Raw genomic sequence first — 18309 nt, 5'->3', positions numbered from 1 at the left:
GGCCCCCAAGCCCACACTTTGCCCTTTACCTTTTAGAATTTCTAAGCGTGATGTCGGCAGCCTGCTCAGGCACGCACACCTTGATTTTGAAATGGAATTGAATGGACAGTGTGCCTAGTTTACCCTGGCTGGTGTGGCTCAGAGGTTGAGCCACAACCTACAAACCAGGAGGTCACAGTTCGATTCCTGGTCAGGGCACATGCCTGGGGTTGCCGGCTCAATCCCCACTGGGGGCATGCAAGAGGCAGCCAATCAATGATTCTCTCCCGTCATTGATGCTTCTATCTCTCCCTCTCCCTTCCTCTCTGAAATCAATAAAAAATGCTTTTAAAAAAATGTTTCAAATTAAAGGCACAAATATTCGTTAAGTCATTTCAAAGGCTCTCTTGACACGAAAACAAGAGAATCAAAGAAAAAAGGGGAGTGGGCAAAATTACAGGAAAAAAATACAAAAGAAAAGGCAGAAGCAGAAAGATCAAAATAAAAGGAAGAAAACTAGAAACACTAAGGCATGTTCCATAAACTAGAAAACCCATTTAAAAGGAACATTAACAGAGGTAACAGCAGAGAACACCTTCAGTGGCAGGAAGATGGAGAAACTAAGAACAACAAAGACAATGTTGCCCGGTGAGCAGATAGAAGAAAGTGAACAATCAATCAAATATTATTATTATAATATCAGTGCCGTGTTACATCTCACGAGTGTCTACACTATTATTCAGCCACTTCAACCAGATGGAACAGAGCTGAGAACTGGAAAGCCAGGGGGAAAAGGATTCCCCAAACAGCCGACACTGCCAACCACACTACAGAAGCTCCAGCGCTTCTCATGATCTACGAGTAATCAGCATGCCCTTCCTTTAAGTAGAATGCTAGGAGCTTGGCTACATTTCCTTTGCCAGTACTATATCAGAAGCAACTCAGAAGCAGAGAGAGATTTGTAGAGACTGGCAGACTGACAATACCATCACATCTACCAGTGATAAGGACAACCAACATCCCCATCGCCACCAACAAACACTCAAGAAATGAAAAAAAACACACACACAACTGCCTGAAAACATGAGATGGGACAAATAACCCAAACCTCACAATCAGCCCCAACTGCACCAGAGAATGACATCCCTCGGAGATGAAAAGTGTTTAAATTATGATCAGAGAGCTCTGTTTAATACGAGAGGGCCAGACCGCATCCAAAGTGATTTCTGCCCTGGATGATTAAAATTTTAAAAAGTAGAGGCAAGCTTCAATACCTGAATATTTTATTTATGTTAATCACCTCATTCTCTAGCTAAGACATTATGGGACAATAAGAATAACGAGACAGTGACAGATGGTACAGCAACTATAACTTTGAACATGAAGGAGATAATAAAGCCATATTTTAAATCTGTCTGAATAACGTACACTTGGTAATGAGTGGCCGAGAATGGCTTGTAACTCCTCAACCCATACACAGTGCGCAAAGGCCTGGCATTCTGAGCGCCCCGGCCGTGTCACGTTCGCCTGGGCGTGCATACTTTAGTGCCGCTTGAATGCAGGTCAGTGTGCACCTCCACATGAAGGAGATAATAAAGCCATATTTTAAATCTGTCTGAATAACGTACACTTGGTAATGAGTGGCCGAGAATGGCTTGTAACTCCTCAACCCATACACAGTGCGCAAAGGCCTGGCATTCTGAGCGCCCCGGCCGTGTCACGTTCGCCTGGGCGTGCATACTTTAGTGCTGCTTGAATGCAGGTCAATGTGCACCTCCCAGAAGTGCAAAAGCCACATTAAAAAAAAAAAAACCACTAAAGAAAGACCAAAAGAAAAACAACCAAAAACCTGCTATCACTTAGGTACCTTCCAAATTTCACATACTACTAAAATTTCTACCTTTCCACTAACAGTTCCAACAGAGAACTCAGTAATTTTAGCACTCAATCAACAATTTGTACTTAGCAAAATCTTAGCACTTACGACGTTCCAGGTATCAGCTCTATTTAGAAACGTAATAATTCCAGAGACATCTAAAATGTGCATTTTTATATATAATCAATTTTCTATTATCAACCAGTTTATTCAGTACTAATTAAATGGCGATTTATATTCATTTTTAGCCATTTTAAAAATGTTTATTTTTTCAATTACAGTTGACATTCAATATTATTTTATATTAGTTTCAGGTGTATAGCATAGTGATTAGACATTTATATAATTTGCAAAGTGACGCCAATAAGTCTGGTACCTACCTGGCACCATACATCGGTACTGCAATATTATTGACACTACAGTAATACTCCCTATGCTGTACATTATAGGGAGCTGTACATTATAATATATTCAATTACAGTTGGCATTCAATATTATTGGCCGTAGTTTGCCCACGGCTGGATTAGACATTTATATAATTTACAAAGTGACACCCAATAAGTCTGGTACCTACCTGGCACTATACATCGGTACTGCAATATTATTGACACTACCGTAATACTCCCTATGCTGTACATTATATCCCCATGGCTATTTTGTAACTACCAATTGCACTTCTTACTCCCTTCACCTTCTTCACACATACCCACACCCCCATGTCGATGTATATTCTTTACCTGGAATCATCATCATTAAAAAACAAAATCCCAACTTCCTTTTTCTTTCTGTTTGAATGAAATATTATTTCATCTATATTATATTATCTTCCTCAGAAAAACACCATGCTAGAATTAAGACATTATTAAGAGCGCGGCCAGCATGGCTCAGTGGTTGAGCATTGACCTATGAACTAGGAGGTCACGGTTTGATTCCCAGTCAGGGCACATGCCCAGGTTGCAGGCTCCATCCCCAGTAGGGGGCATGTAGGAGGCGGCCAATCAATGATTCTTTCTCCCTCTCCCTCTCCCTTCCTCTCTGAAATCAATACAAATATATTTTTAAAAAAGAAATTTCAGTCCAAAAAAGTAATATTACCATGTTAAAAAAAACTGAGAAGAGCACTTAAATATAACTATGCTTTCCACTACCAAAACTTTGTTTTACATGGCAACTGTTTCTGAAATGCAGACAAACCGGGTAACAGTTTCACCAAAAAACATCTAAGATCTTTCTTTAGAACATCAAAATCTGTATCTAGTGAGCCATCTAGTTTTCCAACTTTCAATGTCATGATAACAGGTAATAAAAAGCACATGTCGGTGGGGGTGGGGGGTAGAGGGATTGAGTAAAAAAGAAAAAAAAGAGGGAATTCTTGAACATGGACAATAATGTGCTGATTGTGGGGGAGGTGGAAGAGGGCATAAAGGGGATAAATGGTGATGGAAAAAATAAAATTAAAATAAAATGAATTAATTAAATAAAATGAATAGAATAGAATAGAATAGAATAGAATAGAATAGAATAGAATAGAATATTATCCCTTGCCAGGGAAGTATAGATTTCACTTTTGTGAAAGATAATCTAAGCTCTGAGTTCTAATGCATGTAATGAAGTAATCTTGCCCAAAAGCTTGTACTTGAATCTGAAGTTTCTATATATCTTTCAATTAAAATTTAAAAATGTAGGGCACCGAGGAACATCACGGGGACCCAATCATCAAAATCCAGTCTATGAGAAATGCTATAAGACAAATGACCCATTTTCTTCAACAAATCGATTTGCAGGGTATCTCAACACTTCATTAAACCCACAGCTTCTATCTTAACGCCCTGAAATCTGGCAGTTCCTTCCTCTATGGGTACCTGTGTGATGGCGCTTTGATCACGGTACAGGACCAGCATAGTGGAGTATCACAAAGTAACTTAGAGCAGGGCTCTGAAGCTAGACAGCCTACATTGAAATCCCAGCTTCGCCCCTCAGTTAACTCTTCTATAAAACGGAGACAATGCCACCTGCTACTCCAAGAAATTTTAAGGGTTCAGTGAGAAAATACATGTAAAGCATCTGGCACAATGCTTGGCATATCTTAGGCAGCTAGGAACTACCTAGAGTGAATGAATGAAAATCATAAGCAGAGAAAGTAAATAATTGCGCATTTCGCCTCCTCTGATTTCATCTAACCACCTTTTTATAGATCTAGTGAACATTAAAATGCCAAAATGGCCAATAGTAAGGGGGAAAATATAGGGAAGGTAATTGGAAAATCATGCTGCCAATTTCTAAATACTAAGCTTGACTCCAAGGTGCTCAGGAACAGTTTAATAGCAGCAAACACAACCTGATGAAGAAGGGAATTATTAAGAAAGGGCTGCTCGGCCAGTGTGGCCCAGTGGTTGAGCAGTGACCTATGAACCAGGAGATCACGGTTCGATTCCCAGTCAGGGCACATGCCTAGGTTGCGAGTTCCATCCCCAGTAGCGGGTGTGCAGGAGGCAGCTGATCAATGATTCTCTCTCATCATTGATGCTTCTATTTCTCTCTCCCTCTCCCTTTATCTCTGAAATCAATAAAAATGTATTTTTTTTTAAAGAAAAGGGCTGACCTTTTACAAACCTGGTAAAAATAATCAAATTTCTTTTCTAACTAAAAGCAATCACAATAATTTTTAATAATATGGAAAACATTTTTTAAAGAATTTTTAAAATGTCAACATTACTGCCCTGAATCTCTATTCTCTTGCTTTAAACTAAAAAACAAATAGTATACAAATTAATTCAACCAACTTTTCCATCTGAACATTAGGGGGCATAATTTACATACTCTGAGTCAGGTGAGTAATATAGTAGTAAAAAAATAAAAATGTTCAACATAGCATCATCCAAAATTCTGAAAAATATTCATTTAAAACTGCTTAAAAGTTGTAATTCGAAAATAAAATATTTCAAATAATATGAAAATACTTACATCTCAATTTGTCCAGCATTTTTCCACCACACATAGTTGCTAACATAGCTTTAACTGAAAATACTGTCATTTTGCCTCGGCCCTCACTGAAAAAGAAATTATATTAGAAATAATTGCTCTCTGGAACCACAATAGCAATCAAATGTATCACTAACCATTGAGCAACCAGTAAATGGATCCTTTTTTCCTGCCACATTACCTTGGATAGTTAGAAACCTTGGATTTTTTTTTTTCCTTTGTAGAATTAAGGCTTCATCTAGGCTAAGTGAGTAATGCTAAAAATAAACCCAAATTATTTAGAAATGAGCTTTATAAACATTCTATACGGCAATTTCTACTGGTTGTGTAGGCAGAGGCAACTGGATGAACCAGAAGTAAATTTCTCATCAACTTAGCCCATTAAATCCACAACTGCGATGTTTTTAAGTATTCAAAACTAGGGCACCACTTGTTTTAAACACTAAGTCAGAAATGTGTCCGTCCATCAGGGCATTATAACAACAGCTTACTGTTGTGTAAACCAACAGGGTGCACACGGCTATAAAGATTTTATAATACATTCATCTTTGTTTGTTTTTACTATGACAACCTTTATATTCTCATGTGTTTATTCTAAGAAGCTCAATCATACCTGTCTCGGGTCTTCCCATATCACAACCATGAGAAAAGTGAAGGAGAAGGGTCAGGAATAATTCTTTTTAGGAATTGGAAAGATGAAATGGACAACAACATAGAGGAACTACCCAAAGTAACGCTGCACGGCACCTGTAGAGCCAAACTGTATCAGCAAGGCCCCTGGCCCTACACGTGCCTGGCTCCATCCACTCAACTACGCCCCGGCTCACTGCAGGTGGAAACTCCACCAGCCAGTTTGTAAAGTCATCATACGTAAGTAAACAAGGGGCTATTGTGCTAGTTTTACACAGCTGTGCTCACAAAGTGTCACAGCAACTTAGTAAAATAAATGCCTTTGTAATGATGAGAGCGACGTTATCTTAGTTTTATAAAGCAAGCGTCATCCTATTTATACTTACTAATGGCCCTATTACATTTACTATTTATATTAACTATATTTGTATTATCCTATTTATATTTACTACGTGTCTCCCATTTTCTAGACCTTCTTTGTATACAGTAAGACCATACCTGAAAAAAAAGGGCAAATTATCTATAAGATAGAAGGTCCTCAGTGAAAGCTTCGCCATGGAATACCAATGTCTGTCTGGCTTTTAACTATTACATCTCATTAAGTTTATTCATAACATAAAAGAGAAATCCCTACAACTAGTTAAAATTAGGATGGGGTATTTTAAATACACAGTTCTTCACAAATACAGATGCTGTCTTCCTGTCTTAGTACCTGGCGTATGGCACCTGGAAATAATAAGGAATATTCCTACGTCAAATATCCCTGTATTATATGAGGAACAGCAGTGGCTTTAAAGAGCATCAATTATGTTAAAATGCATGGATTCCTAAAATGATAGAGGGCTTTTACAGTGGACATTTCCTTTTGGTCACAAACCCTCCAAATGTTGAGTCTACATTTAAGCAGACCCTACCTTATGTGACAAGTACTCTTTCCACTAACAAAATATTGAAAAAGGAAAAACCTCAGATATCTGTTTTCCCATCTTTCTTTGAAATGCAGACATGGGCACATGACACAAGCTCCACCACTAAGATGCACCACTCTGGACTCCAAATATGATCTATTAGATGTTGGAACTCCGAACAGTCCACCTGGACGGTTGGCAGCTGCTGGAGTGGCCCCACGGGGGTGAGGCAGCAGAGACGGGGACTCGTGCGGCAGCACCCGCAGCCCAGCATCAGTGGTGTTTGGAGCTCAAGCAACAATATCTGTGCCCCGATTGGTGGCAGAAGGGCTTGTGAGACCATTTTTGCGTGACTTTGAGCTTTGTTCTTGGAGGCATGATCTTCAAGCCTACACTTTCCCAACACGCTCAGAGAGTCTTGAATAAGACCCACATCCTTTTAATAAATTAGCCAGAGAGGGTTTCTACTGCTTATGACTAAGCACTCGGAGGGATGCAGTTTCTTTCCTGGCAGGAAGTGGTCCAGAGAGATGAAGCAACAAGAGAAAACATCCCTGAAGGAGAGGAGGCATGCCTGGTGGTCGGCCGGCAGAGTGAGAACGAAGGAGTGCTCACAAACAGAGCCAAGCCTTGCTGCACAGATAATGACATTTTTTAAGGTAAACGTGCTCAAACATTTTTTGCAGACACAGATTTCATAATGCAGGACTATCCAGGAAATTCCACAGGGGAAAGTAAAAATTAACCTTAGAAGAGATTTCCATAAAATTCAGGATCCTGGTTACATCGGGGAGAAGAAAGAGGAGCTTCTGGGGAGATGACAGCGTTCTAGTTCTTGGCCACTGTGGTACTTACATTTGCTTTATAACAATTCATTTTAAACTACACTTCGTTTTCTGTATTTTTCTGTAGTTGTTTTCTATTTCTCAATAACAGCTGTTTTAAAAAAAATGAATCCTGGGAAAATAAAGGTTACCATTATTGGACAAAGGTAATGGTTTAAGGGAAAAATAATGAAGGGGAAACGTATAGGTTAAAAGACACTCAAGAGGCCCTGGCCGGGTGGTTCAGTTGGTTAGAGCGTTGTCCCGATACACCAAGGTGTGGGTTCGATTCCGCGTCAGGACACGTACAAGAATCAACCAATGAATGCACAACTGAAATAAGTGACCTTGACCGGATATAGAACCCAAGACCCTTTGGTGCATGGGCTGACACTCTAACCACTGAAAACCCCAGCCAGGGCTTTAGCTGGGTTTTGAACTGTGTGTGTGTGTGTGTGTGTGTGTGTGTGTGTGTGTGTCTTTCTTCCCCTTTTCATGCTGAATGCTAAAAACAAAACAATATTTTTTAAAAAACAAAAATAAACCAGTACCTTTTAAATTCTGAATATACCCAGTTGGCATATTATAGAATGGACGTTGCTCACTTAGCAGCCTAATAACCTATGATTATACCCTTTACCTAACTGATTCTTTTTTCTTGAAAAAACTCATTCTTGATCCTTCCCGCCATATATCCGAATTTGATCTATAGACACTGGCCAAGTTACATTTGAAACTAAGAGTTAGCTGCCCCTGGCCATGGCACATATAACCTCACCCGAGTCCATGTTTTCAGTGATTCCAAGGTGAAGTGCAGGTTCATACTAGAATCAATTCTCTTCAAACAAGATTTGGGAAAGATCTGGTTTCATCAAAAAACATGACTCACTTAAAATTGGACCTGTGATAGCTCCGAGTTGATTAGTAGGTCAATATTTAAGATGTGACACAGTGAGCAGTGAAGATTAACCCCCACGTAAAGACACGGAAATGAAAAGGTACACAGGTAATATCTGTCGAGGATGACAGGAGAGAGGGAGCTTGTTATTTTAACCCTGCCCAAACAGAATCGCTCCGAGGAGCGCTCTCCCTCAATAGAGAATGACTTTCTTTCTCAGACATCTCTGCATGATTCATTTCCATAGACCTATCATTTTACAGACTGACAATAAACCAAGCACATGACTTCTGAAAAGAGTTCTTATTATCCAAAACTGAGAAAACACCATGATTACCTCTGGGCCAAGCTCAGCAGACGATGAGTCAGCCTGAATAAACACCTGTGTTGGAACATGCAGGTAGGCACCTCAGAGGCCTCTGCAACCCTCACCTGTGCCCTCTGCATGGGAGCTGCTCGATTCAGTTGTCAAGTCTCAAATTCTGCCTATATCTTTTATATATTTTTTAATTTCTTTATTGATTAAGTTATTACATATGTGTCCTTATCCCCACATTACCCCCCATCCCCTCCACTCATGCCCTCACCCCCCTGTTGTCTGTGTCCATTGGTTAGGCCCATATGCTTGCATATAAGTCCTTTGGTTGATCTTATATTTAAACTCACCTAATCTGGGCGATGTTTATAGCTCTGCACTATCTAATAAGAGAGCTTGTTATTCAAATTAACACATTTGAAAAACAAGATGATTTTTTTTACTTAAGAAAACAAGCTGTTTTTACATCTTTAGCAAACAACTGTGGATGCTGCCAACTATAAATTAGTACTCCTCTCGTGAAAACAGAGTTCTATTTTAGAAACATTATTCCCAATTATCACATGTAGCTAAAGGTAATAAGAGCATTTCTCTTTGATTTTCAAAAACTCTTATTTTTCCAATTAATCCTAATTTACAAAACTTCCAGTGAATGGATTATGCAATAATCAGCTACAAATCAAGAATCCATTTGGCAAATATCAAAGAGCTTAATCAAGTAAGATCAACAAAAAATGTTATTCAATTTCATCATAATCAGAATGCCTGATTTTTTTTACCTGCTAATTTTCATTTCAACTTTATAAATATTTAATAAGAACCCAGTGCTGCACTTGAGAAATCAAAGAAATACAAAGTAGAATCTCTGCTCTCAAGGATTTTCCATCTTACTAGTATCTGTACGCGTATGAAGCAGGTCAGAGCATTAGTCTTTAGAAAGGACTTACACTGAATAATTCCCCTCCGAACTGTGATTCTAAGTTGATAACCCTTAGCAAGAAAGTATGGAAGAACAACGATTAAGGCACAAACACTCTTACTTAAAGTTAAGTAAGCATGTAAGGTACTAGCCTGTCGTAGGCAGCGATCATGAAGTTGAGGAGGAGGCTGATGGACTGCTCCACACTGATCTGGTGAGTAGAAGGCAGGCGCTTGTTCAGCTGGTAGTAGATGGATGAGATGACAGTCTCGAGGCGGGACACACTGATCTCAGTGCTATGGTCCAGTGTATTAAGGCCATTGTCTCGGAAGGCTTCGATCATGTTCCAGATATCAACAAGATGGACTGAAACGCAAAGAAAATAAACTATCAGCAATGTAAAGTTTTAATTAATCAGAAAGACATACCAACTTGACATATAATAGGTCAGTGAAGGGTGGCAGGATATGCCACCCCCAAATGCCACTTGGGCACAAGCATCCTTTTGAGCTAAAGGTACTTGAAAAAAGTGCCAAAAAGGGCACTCTGACCCCCACCTTTTCTCCCTGACAGCCGAAAATAAAACTCCCAGGTGAAAGATGTCTTTCCTATTCCAAGGGGGAAAAAACACTATAATCACAGAGACAGTGGATTGAGGCCAAAATTAATCCGTACAGACTTGTTAACATAACTCTTATCTTCCCTCTGTCTCCCCATACACACATTTTAGTTACTTTGCTACTCTTTGCGCAACCTAGCGTATAAGCACGCAGACCTCGTCACTTCTGACTCCTCTACAGTAGCCTCAAAAATACAGAACGCAAAATTTAACTGAACGTCAAAGAGAAAAATTCAACAAGCTTTGAGGGAAATATTAACACACCTCTCTTAGTGAGAGAGCAAACAGACAAAAAGTAAGTACAGATAGAAAATTAAACTTTACAACAACAAAGCAGTAGTAATGAACATTATAGGAAGTAGTGTCCTGATGATTAAAAAACATGCCTTATTTTCTAGAAAACACAAAAGACATGTATAGAAATTGACCTTATCTGAGCCATAAAACTAATTTCAACAAACTTCAAAGGATATAAATCATGTTCTCTGACCAAAATAAAACTGAGTTAGAAATCATTATCAAAAAGACCACTTTTAAAATTAACCTTATCTTTAGAAAGGAAGCAACACACTAGGCAACTTCCTTCATCTTATTAAGGGTATCTATAAAACACTGCATCATACATATTACTTGATAGTAAAAGGCTGAAAGCCTTTCCTCTGATGTTGGGAAGGAGATAAGAAACGCCCACTATTGCCCTGGTCGGTGTGGTTCAGTTGGTTGAAGCATCGCCTTATATATCAGAAGGTGGCAGGTTTGAGCCCCGGTCAGGGCACATGCGGGAGGCAACCAATCAATGTTTCTCTCTCACGTTAATGTTTCTCTTTTTTTGTCTCTCCCTCTCTCTTTCTCTCTCTAAAATCAATTTTAAAAATTGAAATTAAAAAAATAAAGAAATGCCCACTATCATCATTTCTATTGTACTTCAGGTCCTAAGAATGTAAAGATGCAGTAACTATTGGTATAAATATTGGAAATAAAGAAATATAACTGTGATTATTCAGAAATGACTAAATTAGACACATAGAAAATAAAAAAGATTCTATGGATAAATTATTAAATTTAATATTTGAGTTCAGAACAATTGCTAGACATAGATCAAGATATAAAAGTCATTGTATTTCTATGTATCAGTAACAGACAATGAAATTTTAGAAGTATCATAAGTTATCAAAGACTGAGAGATAAATCCAATGAAGAATGCACAACATCTCTACAAAAAAATCTATAAATGTAATTGGCAGAAATAAACACCTAAATAAATGGAGGAATATACTATGTTCACAAGAGGAAATCTCAATCTTGGAAATATGTCAACACTCCCAACTGGATCTATAGATTCAATGCAATCCCAACAAAACCCGACAGGGCTATACATTAAAAGGATGAATTGTACTGTATGTTAAATATACTTTAAAAAAAGGAAGAAGAAAAAAATCCCAGCAAACATTTTTGTTTTATTTTCTTTGTCCTTAGCAGAAATTGACAAGGAGAGTTTAAAATATGTATGAAAATAAAATGTAAAAAGGCCAATCTTAAAAAGAAAACCAGAACAAAGGAGGAATACCTGCTCTACCTGATATCAAGACCTATTGTAAAGTTGTCATAGTTACAACTAGACAAACAGACCAGTGGAACACAGAGACCGGAAGCAGCTCTCACAGACAGACAGACACTGCTATAAACGTTCTTGTACCTTTCTCCAAAGAATGTGAGGGAAAGATGCTGAGCAGGGCAGAAAAAGGATGATTTTCCCCATGGAGACAGTATAGGGACAACAGAACATACATATGGAAAACACTGAAATTTTTTTATGTAGGTTAAATAATCAAATGTTACAAAATAAAACTTCTAGAACAATGCATCCTTTACTTTACATTACTAAGGCCACTAGCCTGGTTATGACTCTCAACACTTCGCTTAAAGACTACCATTTCCCAAGAGTAATTACAGGAAGAATTATAAAAGTGGTAAGTTCTTTAGAACAGTGGTTTTCAAAGTTGTGTGTTTTTTTTTTACCACAACCCACAAAATTATATTTAAATCATAACACACACACACACACCCTCTAGACATATAAATTTATAAAAGTTCCACAAAATACTTTTTAGATTTACAATATAAGTTGGTTCCTGGTTTTTCTTTTTTTCTCTATTACATGCTTTAAATTCTGTCCAGAGTCACCAAAATAATTTCATAAGCCATTAATGGGTCACAATCCACAATTTGAAAAACATTGCTTTGGGATACCTACGACTTCAGTCTAGGATGGAACAGTAAACTCTTCAGAGAGCATTTAAAGCTAGGATTTTTGAGTAAGACATATAGTAGGGTAGAAATATTTAGCTGTAAAACTGGTTTGCCCAAGGCACGTGTTTATAATAAACTAGTGGCCGGTGCACGAATTCGTGCACATCAAAAGGAAATTAATGAGAAGGTGCAGTAAACCAGATTCGGGGCCGACAGTGCCCCAGCAACATCATAACCCACAGCCGAAGGTGGAATCATGTGGCGCCTGACTGGACACACCCTGGAGCCAACCTCCCGCAGTCCATCCCCAGTGTCTGTGGAGCGAGTGGGGTCCCTCTGGCAGGTGGGGTCTTTCGGCCTGGCCTGCGGGGATCAGGCTGAAATCAGCTCTCTGACATCCCCCGAGGGGTCCCGGAGTGCGAGAGGGCACTCTGCAAAGTTGCTGTCGTACAGGGTGTGAAACACAAATGCAAATGTGCAGTAAACCAGATTCGGGGCCGACAGTGCCCCAGCAACATCATAACCCACAGCTGAAGGTGGAATCATGTGGCGCCTGACAGGAATCGGGCTCCCTCCTCTCTGGTTTCGGGGTACATCACCCAAGAACCGCCACAGCCAAGTCACTGCAGCTCGGCAGCTCCTGCGTTGAGCGTCTGCCCCTGGGTGGTCAGTGCGCATCATAGTGACCAGTTGGAAAGGTGGAGGGACATTTAGCATATTAGCCTTTTATATATATACAGACTAGAGGCCCGGTGCATGAAGATTCGTGCACGGGAGGAGGGGGGTCCCGCAGCCCGACCTGCACCCTGTCCAAACTGGGAGCCCTCAGGGGAGCCCTCTCCAATCCGGGAGCCCTGACGGCTTAGGCCTATTCCTCATGGTTCTCTGCTCTCTGTGGAGCCTGGCCACTCTGCGCCTGCTGCCCCAGAGGCTCTCCGCTGCCTCAATCTTCTAGTTTTGTTATGAGAAGCTTTTCCTTACAAAAGACAATTTTCTCATATCTCCATTCTCCCTCTTCAGGTTCTTCTCTCAGCTCAGCTGAAGACCCTTCTCCTGCACAGAGGCCCTCCGCGGGGTGGAACGCCTGTGTCGTTGCCATGGCAACAATGCAAGCATCCTGGCCTGGCCGCTGCCATTTTTGTCGCATCAATTTGCATATTCCTTCCTTATTGGCTATGGGCGCTTCCATCTTTATTGCGGAGTGATGGTCAATTTGCATATTCCCTCTTTATTAGATAGGATTATATATACAGATGGCAAAACCAAGATTAACTCTTTCGGTCCAACGTGGAGGCTGACTCGACAGACCAGGCACTAGGAGCAGGTCCAACATTGAGGCTGAGATGCCGCAAACCGATTCAACATTCAATCCCGTCAATTAATTTGGGCCAGACTGTTTGAATTCCAAAAATAAAATTGGACCGCAAAGGGTTAAAGCTGAGGTGCTTCACCATTCTATGGCTGATTTTTCCATTATACAAAACAGTTTTTCATCAATACACACACACATATATGAGAAAAGGACAATAATGCTGTCATAAGTCAATTCATCTTCATGGAAATTAAGAGAAGAAAGATTTTTATGCATGTTATGTGTATATGTACACATTTATTTTTTTAACTTATTTTATAAGTAGCAATTGTGGTAGCAACTGCTTATGGAAAAGGCTGATTGTTGTTATATTAAGTTTAATTGTTATTATATACTGTACTAGAGGCCCAATGCATGAAATTTGTGCAAGAGTAGGCCTTCCTTCCCCCAGATGCCCACACCAGCTTCCCTCCAGCCGCCGGCACCTGGGACCCGGCCTTCCCTCTGGCCGCTGGCAGGCACCCCAGACGGGGGCTTCCCTCACACAGGGAGGCCCTGCCCACCTGTCATAGCTTGCCAGTCAGTAGCCTGGGCCTCCCTCTGTGGGGAGATTGTGGAGCCCCGCAACGGTTCGCCCCACTGGCCTGTGGCCTGGGCCTCCCTCTGTGGGGCGATCATGGGGCAATGGCCAGGCCCCCGACCAATCGCATTACACCCGCTTTGGCTGGCCTGGCACCAGTGGGTGTCATAGCATGGTCCCAATGGTCGTCCAGATGGTAGTCCGGATGGCCATTCTGCTGTTTGGCCATTCAGTCAATTTGCATATTATGCTTTTATTATATAGGATACCTTCATCAAAATATTCTTTTCCTCCAGAAGCTGATATATTGTATTAATTCTGCATAAAATTTTTCATTAAAAAATGACATGGAGAAACACATTCCCCCTTTGAAGAACATAAATAATATGCCAGTCTCAAAACTAGTTACATATTGAGTTTATTAAATATTTTGAGGGAGACACAAAGTGCCAGCTTCTTTCCATTACAAAGTTTATATTCTGATACTTACGACAAAATAATTCCATTAAAATTACAATATGACTAAAAGATATTAAAATCTTTTATATTATTGAGAGTTCTATATGGCTATTATAGAAATGACTTACGGTTGCATCGTTTTTGTACAAATCGTAATTTGCAAGCTGTTCTGTAAGTTGATAGTCGTATGACATCAAAATTCTGGGCACCTGAAAAAAGGGTAAATAAAACATGTTCAAGTGGACTTACTGGTTAATTTCTAAATGCTGGGAAGAGGCTCCATTCCATTGTATTGGCAAAGACTGCATATAACTTGCCAACTGAGTCTTCTGATAGAGCACAAAGGCAGGGGGAAGGGTTAGGGTACACTTCCTGTGTGCCTACTCCACACCAGCAGTTCTGCCTAATTACCCTATCTGCTAGCCTAGAAAGTTCCAAGGCAAGGAACACTCATGATGTGCGTGAACTGACTATACATATTAGGAAGTGGGGGTACAGTGGCACGGTAGGGAAGACCCCAGTGTAGAATCAGAGATGTAAATTCCAGCTCCGGCCTGACTGCCAACCACAGAACACAACCGTCGCCACGTCACAGCCCTCTTCCCAGGCTCAGTGTCCTCCTCTGTAAAACGAGGGAACCGGACCAGCTAATCTCCGAGCTCCCCTTCCAGGTCTGTGGCATAACAGAATTTCCAGTGCACTGTCCCTCCCGATCTAGAACTAAAGACTCTTCCCCGCTACTTGCATCTGAGCAGGTTACCGTGCCTGCCTGAATGAGTACCGCGGCAGACGTGCCTGCATGACTTCTGACGATGGGTGACAAAAGGTGGTCAGCTTGCCCCTGCTCTCACGCTCTCGGGATGCTGGCCCTGGGAACCCAAACTGGCTTTCCCTCTGTGGATGGGACCTCGGGGGCCACCCCAGGCTGGGCTCCTGCCTCCCTCTCCAGCGTCAGCTGAGCAGTACTGTTGTATAATAGTCAAATGCTTTTAAAGGTTTCACAGTCACTGGCCCAGACCAGGAACCCTATTTCCGGCAGAAGAATCTGAAGTCCTACAAGTATGTGTGCATCCGTCAAGGTCACCGAGACAAGAAGTCACAAAGCAAACCACCCTTCCAATACTGTGGACTGCCCTATTCCTCCCAGCCATTTTGTTTCTTTGTTCAGTCTTACAGAATAATGTAATTTTTAAAAAATATGTTTTATTGATTTTTCACAGACAGGAAGGGAGAGGGATAGAGAGTTAGAAACATCGATGAGAGAGGAACATTGATCAGCTGCCTCCTGTACACCCCGTGCTGGGGATGTGCCCGCAACCAAGGTACATGCCCTTGACCAGAATCGAACCTGGGACCCTTCAGTCCGCAGGCCAACGCTCTACCCACTGAGCCAAACCAGTTAGGGCAATAATGTAATTTTTAACAGAAGATTTAATATTGTATAGTAAAGTAATATACCACAGTACACATTCATGCTATTAACTTTTCCTCTTGCTCTAAGTGTTGGCCTGACACTTAGTCTTCTCTTCCTCCGCACTGGTATGTAGTGCAAGGTAATTTATATGACGTATTAATTATGCATCAGCACCTGCAAGCTCACGGTAACCACGGAGCTACAGCAAGAGGTCTACATTGACGGGCATGCCCTGATCTTACAGACATGCTAGGTAACACGTCTGCCTCATTCTTTATGGCCTGGCTTCAGAAAGCAGTTCAAATCGGTTCAATGAAAAGAATAAGGTCTGCCTTGGGGTCCTCCAACTCCATGAGTCTTTAACTCTCATTCTTCCCTTTCTAAAGCCTGTAACTTAAAACTTCTGATTAAAGCTGTGACTTGATCAGAACAGACAGGGGGGAAAGCGTTCCCACGCGTATAAACAAGGACGCCAGAGGCACTCGGACTCACGCATTTCTATGAACAGCTGCCTCTTCTCCGCCATCGTCTTCCGCTTATTCCCACTTTCCTCAATCATCCTGGGGACGAAGAAGGACACCATGAAGCACCGTATGATTGCACAATTCAACCAAGCGCTTAGCGTCTATTGTGAAGAGAGAGCCTCGGGCATCAGGTGGTAACCGCACAGACTAAGGGAGCATCAGTGAAAATGAACTGGAACCTGACACCAAAAGAGGAAAATCCTATTTCTCTATCTGATAATTTCTAAAATATTAAAAGTCAATACTTAACTGAGCTCATACACGCCTCCTGTGCTGAAAACTTGGGCTATATCTTATGTCTAATTTTATTTTCTCTGCACAGTCCTCTATTAGTTGAGATACAGATTCCCATATCCCTACTGTTTTCCATGAACATGTTACCTCATATAATTTAGAAAATAATTATAATGAAAGGCTACAATAGAGAACATAAAAACAGTGAACTTATACACAAAATATATAAATAAAATATATTTTTATGTTTAACAAAAGAAAGAGAGAAATTCATCCCCACACTCAACTCTTAAGTGCAACTTTTTATCACCTGATAACAGTAGTTTACACTGACAGGCTATGCCAGTGACTGGTAAAACTCTCTCCATGAATTATCTCATTTAATACTCCCTTCAGCCCTATGTGGTGGTATTATAACTATTACATTATCCCCATTTTATTGATTAGGAAACAGATGCCTAGAAAAGATCAGTAACTTGCTCAAGGGCACACAACTCAGAAGTGGTAGAGTAGAACCTCAACCCTTTCATTAAACTTCTTACAGAACTGTGCTTCTTAGAGGATATTTTCAAATATCTAGCCCTAAAAAGCTAGAGCACAAACAGCCCATTGCATGGGCCCTACTGATGCAAAATTTGTGACAATTTTAGCTGAACTTTGCCTTATTTTATGAAGAAAAATATGTAGACAAATAGCATAAGCCAAATAATTTCCCTAAGCAGATGACACTTTTGTAAATCATTCTCAAATATGTTAGTCACAAATTAAATAAATGATGACCACACAAATCCCATAGCCACTAAAGCAAAGTGACTGAAAAAAGTTTAGTTGTAAATATATCCTAAAGAAAATTTAAAATGAAAAAATATTCCTTAATATCCTGCAATTAATATTTTGATAATTAAGACTGGTTCTTTTCCAGGTCACTGAAATGTTACCAAATAGGCTACAACACACGTGATGGTTTCTTAATAATTTGCCCCCAAAAGGAAAGAATCCTATCTAATAATAGATAAACATGGTAATTGACCATACCTTCATTATGCCTCCCATTGGCTAATCAGCATGATATGCAAATTAACCACCAACAAATATGGCAGTTAATTTGCATACATAGGTGCAAAGAGGCAGAGTGAAGACTGAAGGCGGCTCCGGCCAGAGCAGCGAAGGCTTAAAGGTGGCTCCGGCCAGAGCAAAGGCCTGGGTCCCGGCAGCCAGGGGAAGGGAAGGCCGATCGCACGAATCTTTTTGTGCAACAGGCCTCTAGTTTTAAATAGAAAGAAAGTTAAAGAAAAAGCAACCAGAAACAGAAAAAAAAAACTAATAAATCTAGGTCCTAGAGAAAAAAAACAGGAGTTGGTACCAGTAGCCTGTGATTTCAAAGAAAAATCCTATCTAATAAAAGAGAAACATGGTAATTGGCGTATGACCGCTACCCTTTCCATTGGCTAATCAGCAAGATATGCAAATTAACTGCCAGCCAAGATGGCGGCCGGCAGCCAGGCAGCTTGAAAGTAACATGAGGCTTGCTTGCTTCAGTGACGGAGGACTCCAATGTTCCCTGCCTGCCGCTGCAGGCCTCTGA

The 18309-nt window shown here is 40.5% G+C and overlaps 1 protein-coding gene across 8 annotated transcripts in view; it reads right to left on the bottom strand.

The window, feature by feature from the left end:
* Positions 1-18309, bottom strand: part of DTNB (dystrobrevin beta) — a 148892-nt gene that overhangs the window by 120721 nt on the left and 9862 nt on the right. For 7 of the 8 annotated variants that reach the window (XM_015566381.1, XM_015566384.1, XM_006767508.2 and 4 more), the window contains exons 2-5: positions 16459-16526; positions 14681-14761; positions 9485-9698; positions 4820-4905 (exon numbers count right to left, since the gene is read on the bottom strand). In XM_015566381.1, coding sequence (XP_015421867.1) covers positions 4820-4905; positions 9485-9698; positions 14681-14761; positions 16459-16525 — 448 coding nt within the window. In that variant the 5' untranslated portion in view covers position 16526. Of the gene's footprint in view, positions 1-4819; positions 4906-9484; positions 9699-14680; positions 14762-16458; positions 16529-18309 lie in introns of those variants that run through there. The other variant, XM_006767510.2, reaches the window with a different exon arrangement.

This window comes from Myotis davidii, unplaced genomic scaffold (genome assembly GCF_000327345.1).
Source record: "Myotis davidii unplaced genomic scaffold, ASM32734v1 scaffold238, whole genome shotgun sequence".
NCBI lineage: Eukaryota > Metazoa > Chordata > Mammalia > Chiroptera > Vespertilionidae > Myotis > Myotis davidii.
Note: the sequence above shows the minus strand (reverse complement) of the source record. Positions and strands in the feature narration are given on the sequence as shown.